The sequence below is a fragment of the Ochotona princeps genome, chromosome 3 (genome assembly GCF_030435755.1).
Source record: "Ochotona princeps isolate mOchPri1 chromosome 3, mOchPri1.hap1, whole genome shotgun sequence".
Classification (NCBI taxonomy): domain Eukaryota; kingdom Metazoa; phylum Chordata; class Mammalia; order Lagomorpha; family Ochotonidae; genus Ochotona; species Ochotona princeps.
The window spans coordinates 68,545,635-68,558,324 of record NC_080834.1 but is presented as its reverse complement, the minus strand read 5'-3'; the positions used below and the strand labels follow the sequence as shown (position 1 = coordinate 68,558,324).

The window sequence follows — 12,690 nt, the reverse complement described above, 5'->3', positions numbered from 1 at the left end:
TGAGCCATCACGTGCTGCCTCCCAGGGTGCACTAGATCAGGATGCTGGATGGGAGACGGAAGAAGTGGGATTTGATCCAAGGCCCCCTGATATGGGATATGGGCAACATAAGTGATGATTCCACTCTGCAGAACAGTGCCAACCCCTAAATCTAATACTGTAAGTTAGATTTTTGGTTTAGTCGAATGTATTTTTGAATTCTGCTGGACCATATGAAGAATTTTATAAATTACTGCTATGTGTAGGGTAGTAAAAGCAACAAATTGGGAAATGGGAAAAAAAATCCCTCCCCCCATTTTTTACTATGAGATGTATAATTCTATCTATTGAACTTGATCTCACTTTAAAGATTGTAGTGTCTTCTAATTCTTTTAAAAACATTATCAACTTTATTGTGACATCATTTATATATATTATAATAAAATTCATCCATTTTCATCTTTTAAAAAGATGATTTATTTTTATCGGAGAGACAGATATACAGAGAGGAGATACAGAAAGACCTTCCATCTGCTGGTTCACTCCCCAAGTGGCCACAATGGCTAGAGCTGAGCTGATCTAAAGCAGGCATATCTTCCAGGTCTCCCACACGGTGCAGGGTCCCAGGGCTCATGATGGATTTACTTCCTGTCTCTATAAGACTTTTTTTTTGTTGTTTTGACATTTCATCAAAACAGAATTGTACTTACATGTTCTTTTGTGTCTGACTTCGCCTAACAATAACTGTCTTGAGGTTATGCATGTTGTAGCAAGTGTCAGTATTTTGTTTCTTGCTACTGCCAAGTAGTATATCATTATACTATTAGCAGTCAGCTGGAACAGAAGTGCTCCAGACAGGAAGTGAATTGGTACCTATATGGGATACCAGAGTTGCAAGTTGTCATTTTATGTGCTGTGCCACAATGCTGGCCTCTTGTGGTTTTGATATGCAGATCCTAATAACTAAATGATGCACAGTGTCCTTACTGGTTATTTGTCATTCTTTTTGAGAAATGTACATTTGTATATTTTGCTCTTTCTAGTTACGTTTTTCTTTTTCGGTTATGAGAGTTTTTGATATACCCTGGTTACAAGTGCTTAGTACAACATGATTTCCACATATATATTTTTTTATATATATTCATTTATTCATTAATTACATTGCATTACATGACACAATTTCATAGGTACCGGGATTCCCCCCCCTTCACCCCAAACCCTACCCCATCATGAATTCCTTCACCTTGATGCATAGCCACAGCTCAAGTTCCGTTGAGATTCCCTAATTAAAAGTTTACACCATACAGAGTCCAGCATCCCACTTGTCCAGTTCAAGTTCAACGGCCTCTTAGGGAGACCCTCTCAGGTTTGAAGGCAGAGCCAGCAGAGCGTCACCTCAATCAGTTAGAAGCTCCAACATATCATCAGCAACAGTCCAGGTATGATGAGGCTGGTGCAGAGTCCACTGATTGACATAGTCCGTCTTAGGGTTTCCCCTTGTCCAGTTTTCCGCTGGAAGCATAAAGCTGAGGTGGTTGGTTGATCTACTCCATTTTCCATCTTTTCTTGGTTAATGCTTTGATTCCTCCATTTTGTTCAGGGGAATCCCCCTAAAAAAAAACTTTGAGGCATTCCCAGTCCAGGCTCCTACATGTACTACTAGTAAGCACAGTGCCCGCCACAGTCCATCACTCTGATCAGCTGATGGTTTTAACCCCTGGGTTGGCTCTCTTCTGAGCCCCGACCTCCATTGGAACCAATGAGTATCGCATCTCTCCCCGGCTCTGCCCATCACACTCTCGTCCCTCACCTAAACCAGTGGGAGGTGTGCTGGTCGGGTGTTGCATTCCCTACTGGCACAGGCCATTTCACCTTGGCATTTTGTGTTTTGTACTGTTTTTTTTTTTTTTTTTTTTTTTAATCGCAACCAAACCCGGCCAGGCCCCACACAGTTTCAGCGCTTGGGCTTGCCAGTGGATGACGTGAACTGACTCAGCCTGGTCTGCCCCAACCCGAGCCAAGTGTATGCCAGTGGGTCACATTCCAAAGCCTCTTCTGGGTTATTTACCTCCATGCTTCCTGCGTTTATTTGTAGGGTCAGTGTCCTGTCATAGGAACTGTTCAGGTTCCTCCCTCCGACTCCTTCCTGGTGTCGGGCTTCACGCATTCCAGCAGGTCCTTCGGCCAGCTCCGCTCTTCAACCCATTCTGGTTCCTGCTGTTGAGAGTTTCAGCCCAGCCACGGCTCGTCCATACCCACGTATATCTCATACAAGGCTCAGTTGGGGTTGAGGCCTAGCCGAGCCATCCCACATCTATCCTGGTCCTCTGGAGCACCAAACTGTGCTGTGGTCTAATCCGGCATGGTGCATCAAAGCCGAATTGATATTTGTGCCAAAGGATTACAACTGTGACCCGACCAGAACTCAGCCCCCTTCAAGTTCCTGTGCCCCTTAGTGGTAGGCTCCACGCAGCCAAGGCCTCCCCCATGCTCTCCAACCAGGCCTGTTGCCAGCCAGTGTTAAGTATGTCAGAGGTTGCTCTGGTCAGCCCAGAGCGCCCTATAGACTGTCATGCCTCCTGCATAGACTCCACCGGCCCTTCTAAACCGTCCAATGGGGTCAGAGTTTCAGGGGATTGGTCCACGCATGCCTCACACATTCAGGCGCCGAGTATGGTTCTTGAATGCCAGTCAATGTCATAGTCCTGCCTTCTGTGACCCCTCTGCTGATCCCTCATCCTATCAGGTAATGGGGCATCCTGCTGGACAGGCCCGGAATTTTGCCTTTTAAGAGAGCTGATGTTGGCGATCGGCACTATAAAGTGACTACAGGTTCTTCAGAGGAAGATTAAATGCCTTTGAAAAGCTTAAGGACTAATACATATTCTCAGAGTACTGTGGGTTCAGCACGGAGCGTCACATGCAGCATATCAGAGAAACCAAATTCCAGAACTTCCTGGCCGGGCGGCCAGCAGGCGAAGCCTGGCGCCAAATGGCGCACTGGCTGCCCGAGAGCCTCTCACCCTATGTACGCACGTACGTGGTGGAAAGCTTGGCTGTGTTAGGCTGGAATCGTGGCAGGGACCCGAGCACCCTAGCCGCATGGCGGCCCGGCGCCAAGCCGCTTGGGCCCCAGCCTGGATCCTGCTAGCTCCTCCCCCACTCCAGCCCATGGCATGGCGCGCTCAGAGGCATTCCCAATCTGCTTCTCAGGGTCCTAGGACAACCTTCCCGGCCCAAAAGGAGGCCATCAAACCAGGACCCCGGCAAATCAGAAAGCTGCCCGAGAGCCTCGTACCCCATGTACGTACGTACGTGGTGGAAAGCTTGGCTGTGTTAGGCTGGAATCGTGGCAGGGACCCGAGCCGATTTCCAGATATTTTCTTTCCTGCTTTTGTTCTTTTCTTTTTTTATAAGATTTATTTATTTATTTATTTTAATGGAAAGGTGGATATACAGATATACAGAGAGGAGAATCTTCTGTCTGATGGTTCACTCCCCAAGTGGCCGCAATGGCTGGTGCTGAGCCAATCTGAAGCCAGGAGCTACCTTCGGGTCTCCCATGCGGGTGCAGCGTCCCAAAGCTTTGGGCTGTCCTTACCTGCCTTCCCAGGCTACAAGCAGGGAGCTGGACGGGAAGTGGAGCTGCTGGGATATGAACTGGCGCCCATATGGGATAAGGGCACGTTCAAGGCGAGGATCTTTTTTTTTTTTTTTTTTTGCTTTCATAATTTTTAACAATTAATTTTTAATAATCTTATTTAGTTTATTAGGGTACAAAGGGTCAAGGGCTACAGGGTGAAAGTGTGTAATACCATTGTTTCCACACTAATATTATCATTTTTCCCTGTATCTGGGGTCCGGGAGAAACAAAGGGAAAAGCCCCACCCAGCCTCCCACCCATCCCAGATCCACAACGGGAGGCTCGCTCCGAGGGTCCTGCTCAAACAGTTTTGATAGTTCATCAGTTCTGGATTGCTGCCAATCTCTCAGTTCCAATCGCAATGAACCCTATTCAGAATCCACTGGCTGACAGTCTCTTCATGGTTGGGGTTCTAAGATCAGCAGTTCAGTTGGAGGGATCTCCAAAGAAACTTCATCTGAGATGATCCCAGACCTGATTCTTGTGTGTGCATGCCAATGCAGGGTCCGACACAGTCCATTGCCTCAATTAGCTTATGCACATGCTAGTGGTTGCAATTGCTGGGTCAGTCCTGCCTCCAGCCCTGTCTTCCATGTGAACCAATGGGTGTTGCAGTCCAGTTCGATCCCGCCCACTTCATACTCAGTCCTCACGCAAACCAGTGGGAGCTGCAGCCTAGTTGGGGCGACTCCCCATAACCCCCATCCGGCCTACCCTGGTTCCCATGCTTGCCAGTATGTACCGCAGGCTTGTGAAGTCTGTCCCACATCCCATTTAGCTCTCATACATGTCGATGGGTATTGAAGCCCAGCTCAACCCAACCAACCTACTATCCAGCCCATACACCTACTGGCAGGTGCCTTTTTATCTAGCCACCCCTGCCCCTGTACTGGTTTTTGTGCTGTCCAGTGAGAGTGGTAGCCCCGAAGGAGGTGACCAATATTATACTTCTAGGCCACACCCACTCCCAGATTATGCTCTCTCCAAGTGGTTCTGGCATTTGACTTGACAGAATTAGCTCCCAGTGCCAGCCTCTGCCAGCTGATGCTGTGGCTAAGCCCAATCAATCCTCACTCTAATTTTTGCTTGCACCAGTTGGAACAGTCAGTCCACCATGGCCTTTCCCTTTTCTAGCTCACATGAGGCCCACAGGTGTAACAGCCCTGCCTATTCTGATCTGCCCCCATCCTGACTCACGCTTTCCAATGGAAGTAGTTGTCCAGCAGAGGAGCCCACATTCCCCTGTCAGCTTTGCCTCCTCCTCCTGATTATCACGTGTGCTGTTTGGGCACTTCAGCACAACTGGTACGGCTCATCTCACCTTGGCATTCCTTATTGTGTATTAGTATGTGTCGCAACTGAACCTGGCTCGACCCACACTCTGTTCTGGTGCTCAGATTCACCAGCGGGTGATGTGAACAGGTTCAGCCTGGTCTGCCCCCAACCCATGCCATGTGTATGCCAGTGGGATAATTTCCATAGCCTGTTCTGGGCTGTTTCCTGTTGTGCTTCTTGCACTTTCCTGCAGGGACTGTGTCCTGCCAGAGAAGTTGTCCAGGCTCCTCCATCAGAAACTCCCAGAAGGCGAGGATCTTAAGCGCTACACTATCACGCCAGGCCCTGTTCTTCTTTTCAATTTCCTTGATGAAGTCTCTTTATTTTTGTCTCTGTGATTTTGGTGTCACAGCTAAGAAACTCTTTCTCATCCAATGTCATGATAACCTAATTCAAAATGTCAGCTCCTCTAATTTCTTTCCTTTTTTAATTTTTATTTTTCATGATACAGTTTCATAGGCTCACAGATTTCCCCTTCCTCACTCCCTTTCCTTCCAACTGTTTTCCCGTATATAATAGTATAATTCTTCAACAACAATCACAAGTCCGTTATTCTACTGCTTAAGTGTATCATGAGGTTGTAGGTATAGACAATAGTAGAAAGTCCAACATCCTATTTTCAAGATATATTTAACAGTTTCATTGGGAATCCTTCTTTTATTCAGGAATAGAGATGCTGCTGCAATGTATCTTCACTTATCAGTGTGCTAGTTTCCATTATAAGTTCCTCTAGATGAATATATTTATACACATGTTTACCTACATATCTATTGATTTTATATTTTGCATAAAGATTTGTTGTATCAGAGAGAACATATGATATTTGTGCTTTTGGGATTGGCTTATTTTGCTGAGCATAATGGTCTCTAATTGGCACCATTTTGTTTCAAAAGGTAGTATTTCATTCTTTTTAATGGCTGAGTAGTAGTCTACGTAGCTTGGCTTTTTTTTTCATTTTTTAAAATTATATTTTTGACAATCTTTACATAGTTAATTAGGGCACAAAGTTTCAAGTTTACAGGAAAGTGGGTAAGACGATCATTTCCACACATTTTTTTTCTATATCTGGGGTAAAGAGGGAGGTAAATGGAGAAGCCCCACTCAACCCATCCCAGGTCCCCGATGTGGGGCATGCTCTGAAGGTCTTGCTCAAGTGGTTTTGATAGTTCAACAGTTATGAATTGTTGCCAATCTCGCCATTCCAAGCACGAAGTAATCACTGCAGAATCTACTGTCTGACATAGTCCACCTTAAAGTCTTTGCCCTTATGCAAGCCAGTGGGAGCTGCAATCTAGTCAGAGAGACCTGCCATATTAACTCCAACCATCTTACCCTTTGCCCTGGTTCCCATGCTTGCTAGTATGTACAGCAGACTAGTTCAGTCTGTTCCACATCCCATTCAACTCTCATAGATATCAATGGGCATTGAAGCCTAGTTCAACCCTACCAGCCCCACTATCCAGCCTGTACACATTCTGGTGGGTGCTACTCTCTGTCTAGCCACCACTGCTCCAGTCCTGGTTGTCATGCTCTCCAGTAGGAGTGGCAGCCTAAGAGGGAGGTGCCCATTGTTGAATTTGTTCTTTTGAAAAATATCTGTTCATTTCCTTTACCCATTTTTTTTTCACAAGTTGTTTGTTTTGCTATCACTGAGTTTCTGAAGCTTTTTCAAAATCCTGGCTATTAGTCCCCTGTATGGAGTGGAGCGTGCAAGGATTTTTCCTCACATTCTTTTGGTTACTTCTCGCTTTGTGATTACTTGAATTTTGATGTGGATGTTTTGTATTTGTGTTCAAGAGGGAAATTCGTTTGTATTATCATTTTGTCTATATTCTTTTTTCTGGCTTTTGTGTCATGTGAATACTGGCCTAGTAACTGATTTGGAAAACGCATTTGCTGAAATAATTTTTGAGGTTTTGATACTCATTTTTCTTTAGATGCTCAGTAGACTTCATTTGTGAGGCCATTTGCTCATGGACTGTGTGTATGAAGTTTTGAAACTGCGAATTAAAGATGGACTTTCAAGAAAACTGTTAAATGTAACTTGACAACAGGATGCTGGAGTTTCTACCATTTTCTATACCTACAATGTCGTGATATACTTTAAATAAGAGTTATGGGCTTGTGACTGTTGTTGAATGATTATACTATTTCAATAATATAAGGGAAAATGGTGGTGGGAAGGGGAAATCTTTTAGCCTGGCACCCATGTGTGATCCCTGCATTTGTGAGGTGAGGATTTACCCACTGGGCAGGATCCTATTGTTGATTTTTTAAAAAGATTTATTTATTTTTATTGGAAAGTCAGATATACACAGAGAAGAAGAGATAAAGAGAATGATCTCCTGTCTGCTGGTTCACACCCCATGTGGCTGCAATGGTTGGAACTCACCGATCTGAAGCCAGGAGCCAGGAGCTTCTTTTGGGTCTCCCACGTGGGTGCAGGGTCCGAAAGCTTTGAACCATCCTTGACTGCTTTCCCAGACCACAGGCAGGGAGCTTGATGGGAAGCAGAACTGGTGCCCATAAGGGATCCTGGCATGTACATGTCGAGGATTTTAGCCGCTAGGCTACCATGCTGGGCCCCTGGAAATAAATTTTGATAAAATATTACATCTATCAAAAACCACAAAAAGCTTAGGTTACTTGTCTCCTAAATTTAAAATTAACTCTTTTTGTATGGATATTATTGCTACTTATGTAGGTATCCTTCAATACTAAGTTTAAAGGCAGGTATTATTCTTTCTTTTTATTTGAAAGATAGAGTGACAGAGAGGGAAAGACATATATCTCCCATCTGCTGATTTCTCTGCAAGTGGCCACAACAGGTGGGCAGTGCCAAGTAGAAGTCATATCCTTCCTTCCTTTCTTCCTTTTTTTTAATGCTTGAAGATGATCAGCTCAATCAATCAAGCTACCTCTATTTTATTTTTTAGATTTTTGTTTGTTTACATTTTTAGGTTATTCTAAAGGTAGACAGAGACAGAGAGATCTTTTGTCCCCTGGTTCACTCCCCAAATACCTTCAACAGCTAGAGCCAGGGCTGCAGGCCAGGTATTCTGATATGGAATGTGGGCATCTCAACTAGCATCTCAGCTGCGGTGCTCAAGGTCCACCCGGCATCCTTAGTTTGAATGTGTTTTTAGATAAGCATGTGCTTAAACGAAAAATTTTTTATTTTTATTTGAAAGGCAGATTTACAGAGAGAAGGACATATGCACACATGCACACAGAAAGAGAGAGAGAGAGAGAGAGAGATATCTGTCTTCCTTCCTCTGGTTCACTCCCCAAGTGGCCTCAATGGTCAGAGCTGAGGTGATCCAATGCCAGGAGCCAGGAGCTTATGTGGGTGCCGGACCTGCACCATCTTTCACTGCTTTCCCAGGCCATGAGTAGGGAGCTGGATTGGAAATGGAGCAACCAGCATAAGAACTGGCACCCATATGGGACGCTAACACTGGAATTGGATAATTAACTGGCTGTGCCACTGTGCCAGCCCCAAGAAAAATACATCTTGAGTGTAGAACAAGTTGTATTTGTGATAAGATTTGCAAATGTGTATTGCCCTCCCACTAACAGTGTGAAAAATTGTGAATGGGTTACTAGGAATCTAACAGGTCTAAATACAAATGAATGACCATAGTTGTTGCATACCTGACAGAATGGTGAAAACAATTTCAGCTTAAATGAAGCATCTTTTTCATTTAAACATAATGTTTGAGAATTATTAAGTATATATCTATGTACTTGTCTTACTTACGATATTTACTATTCAAAGTAATTGCTTGAAGAATTAAAATTTAGAACTTCTGAAACTATTTGATGCAGTTTATGATAAATTAATGTTTTGCACAATGTTTAGTATCATATGTATTAATCATTTATATGTGTAACAGGCAACTCAAAGTTATGTTGACGAATGTCCTATTGACGGATTTAGGACGAAAATTCAGAAAGACCCTACCTAGAAATGGTGCTAATTTGTGCGATGCCTACAAGGTGCAATCAGACTCATTGCCTTCGACATCTGTTGACAGCATAGAGACATGTCAAAAGTTAGAACCTCTCCACCAAAGCCTTAATTTATCTGAAAGGTATGTTGTTCAGTGTTATTTTGTTCAACTTACCACATTTGAGATAATATGAATCCAATACTCTTAAATAAAGTTGTTGGAAATAATTTGCCTCACTTTAAGGCAAATCCTAAAGCTGGCAAGCTTGATTACAAAGTCAGGTGATTCTACACTTCATTAAGTAGACTGACATGGAATAACATTTACAAGTGTTTTTAGTATATGTAGCATTTATAATAGTTTGATTCACGTGTATATTTTTTAGGAATTATTTTATGATGTAAAAAGAAGATGTGTGTATATATACAAGTGTGTATTAATGATTATATATTTAATTTATTCATATTTAGTATGTTTTCTAATCGAGATCCTCATCATTGTCTTTGTGAATCTCCTTGTTTTTATATCAGTTTTGAAAAAAGAGATTATATTAACGTGTTGCCTTCATTTCTTCTTGCTAAATATAATGTTTGTGATTGAAAATGAATGGGACCTGTTTTGTGTCTGTCTGTGTGTATGTGTGAAAGACTGTTTAACTCTGATTTTCACATAAATGAATAAGAGAGAGGGAGAGGCAGAGATCCTTCATTTGCTTCTTCACTCTCCAAAAGACCACAGTAGATGGGGTGGGTCAAGCAGAAGCAAAGATCCCGGAGTTTCATCAGCATCTCACACGTGGATGGCAGGGGCCCAGTGTCTTGAATCATTTTCTGCTGTTTTTCCCAGACCATGAGTAGGAAGCTGGATAAAAATGGAACAGCCGGGATAGGAATTGGCACAGGTAGCCACAAAGCTATACCCTATATATATATTTTTAATTACATGTGGAATCTGGGGCTAAAACCCAGGTGTTAGTTCTAGGAACTTGTGACAATTTATAATAATATATTTTACATGATTTAATTTATAATTTTAGCCCTAAAATGAATATTTTTAGAGCATGCAACTTTATTTCCAATTAGAATAACTTTCCATTAGCTTTGATTACAATCTGTAATCTGAATGTCAATGTATCAATGCTTGAGAAGTAAAAGCCTAGATTAAAAATTGCTGACTTTCCAGTAACTTTTTTTGAAAGATTATTTATTGTACTTGAAAGAGTTACAAAGAGGCAGACAGAGGTCTTCCATTTGCTGGGTCACTTCCCAAAGAATTACAACAGCTAGAGCTGGGCTGATCTGAAGTTGGTAGCCAGGAGCTCCTTCCGGATCTCTTACAGGAGTGCAGGGTCTCAAGGCCCTGAAAGATCCTCTACTGCTTTCCCAGGGCCCAAGCAGAGAGCTGGATGGGAAGTGAAGCAGCTGGCACTAACTGGTGACTCATAGGATTCTGGCATTACAGGCAGACAAACTGGCTATGATACTGCACTGGCTCTTTTAAGGTATCTGAATGTAATACCATATGTTAGTTTGAAAAAGAAACATATTTAAGAAGGTAAAATAAGTTTAATGAGACAGTCTTATCAAATAAAATTTTAACTTTCCTTTTTTTTTTAAAGATTTTTTTTTTCTTTTTGTTATAAAGGCATTTGTGCAGAGAGAAAGAGAGCCAGAAAGATCTTCTATTCGCTGGTTCACTCATTAAATGTCTATAATGGCCTGAGCTGAGCTGAACCAAAGCCAGGAGCCAATAACTGCTTCCAGCTCTCTTACACAGTTGCAGGGTCCCAAGGCTTTGGATCATCCTCTGTTGCTTTCCCAGGCCATAGGCAGAGAGCTGATTAGAAAATGGACTGTATGAGACATGAATCAGTGCCCATATGGATCATGATGCCTACAAGGGTAGGATTAGCTGATTGAGCCATTGCACTGGGCTTATAAATTTTAACTTTTTTTTTAAAGATTGATTTTTTATTACAAAGTCAGATATACAGAGAGGAGGAGAGACAGAGAGGAAGATCTTCCGTCCGATGATTCACTCCCCAAGTGAGCCACAACGGCCGGTGCTGCGCAGATCCGGAGCCAGGAACCAGGAACCTCTTCCAGGTCTCCCACATGGGTGCAGGGTCCCAAAGCTCTGGGCCATCCTCGACTGCTTTCCCAGGCCACAAGCAGGGAGCTGGATGGGAAGTGGAGTTGCTGGGATTAGAACCCGTGCCCACATGAGATCCCGGTGCATTCAAGGCGAGGACTTTAGCCTCTAGGCCACGCCGCCGGGCCCATATTTTAACTTTTGAAAATACTGTAAATCTCAGGGTCAGGCAACTTAGCATCAATAATTTATGAAGTAACTTGCTGTGATTGTCTTGGATTCTAGCAGTCTGCTTCCTCAATGCAGGTGAACTAATCTTCTATGGTGTTGGCAAATCTAATAGGGCTAATATAATGACTCTTGATTCTTTTGACTCTTGTGAAAGTAAGCTGTAAGTCTCTCTAACAACAGAATCATCTTGCTTATATCATGTTTATCCCTTTTCTAATTGGGACAGTATAATATTTAATTTTTTCAGAATGATTTTTGCCACCAAGCATTATGTTCATGAAATTTAAGTATGAGATGAAAATTCCCAAAGTATTCTCATTCGTTTTTTCTTTCCTGTCTAGTTAATGTGAATAGTCAGTTTGTTTTTGGATTGGTTGCTATTTTGTGTTCCCTCCCTATCTAACGGCTCTCCCACATAACTCATTTTTACAAATTGGCAGTTGGAATTGTCCATATTCCTCTCTCCTCCTTCCTCAGTATATCCATATATTTGTTGTGTGTAGTTCTTTTTCACTTCCAGTTTTGTTCTGAAGCAAACACTTCATCATCTTTATTGACAGTTCAGTGAATTAATGCCTTTATTATTATGGTAGTAGACTTTGGTGTGTAGTCTATTTCTTCTTAGGTTGTTATTTGATTGTCCACTGTAAAAGGCATCTCTTAAAAAAAAAGGCATCTCTTTTTTAACTTTTTAAAAAAGATTTATTTATTTTTATTACAAAGTCGGATATATAGAGAGGAAGATCTTCCGTCCGATGATTCACTCCCCAAGTGAGCCACAACGGCCGGTGCTGCGCAGATCCGGAGCCAGGAACCAGGAACCTCTTCTGGGTCTCCCACATGGGTGCAGGGTCCCAAAGCTCTGGGCCATCCTCGACTGCTTTCCCAGGCCACAAGCAGGGAGCTGGATGGAAAGTGGAGTTGCTGGGATTAGAACCCGTGCCCATATGGGATCCTGGTGCATTCAAGGCGAGGACTTTAGCCTCTAGGTCACGCCGCTGGACCCTGGCATCTCTTTTTCTTAATAGAGTTATTCATTTTATATGAAAGACAGAGTTACAGAGAAAAAGAGAACTGTTTTTTTTTTTTTTTTTTTTTTTGCTAGTTCAGTTTCCTTGTGGCCCAACCTGGCCTGTCTTGCCCTCTGTTTTGGTTCTCAGATTTGCCAGTGTGTGTTAAGAACTGGCCCAGCCTGACCCATCTTCAGACCTGAGCCACATGTATGCTGGTGGGTACTGTAACCTGGCCTGGTCTGAGCTGCTCTTTGCTTTGGTTCTTGAACTTGCCTATAGGGATTGTACCCTGACAAAGGAGTTCCTCAAGCTCCTCTATCGGATCTCCCAGTGGCAAATCTCATGCACACTGGTGGGTATTTGGCCTAGGTTGACGTAGTCTGTCTCCTGTTGTGGCAGGAACAGTGACTGTGCCCAACAGGCTCACACCCATTCCTGTTCTTGC

The 12,690-nt window shown here is 43.1% G+C and overlaps 1 protein-coding gene across 4 annotated transcripts in view; it reads left to right on the top strand.

Moving 5' to 3' along the window:
- SENP7 (SUMO specific peptidase 7) overlaps nucleotides 1-12,690 on the top strand; it is a 188,668-nt gene that overhangs the window by 79,455 nt on the left and 96,523 nt on the right. For 2 of the 4 annotated variants that reach the window (XM_058661815.1, XM_058661813.1), the window contains exon 5: nucleotides 8,854-9,051. The exons of 1 other annotated variant lie outside the window; for it this stretch is intronic. In XM_058661815.1, coding sequence (XP_058517798.1) covers nucleotides 8,854-9,051 — 198 coding nt within the window. Of the gene's footprint in view, nucleotides 1-8,342; nucleotides 9,052-12,690 lie in introns of all 4 variants that reach the window. One more of the 4 variants, XM_058661816.1, reaches the window with a different exon arrangement.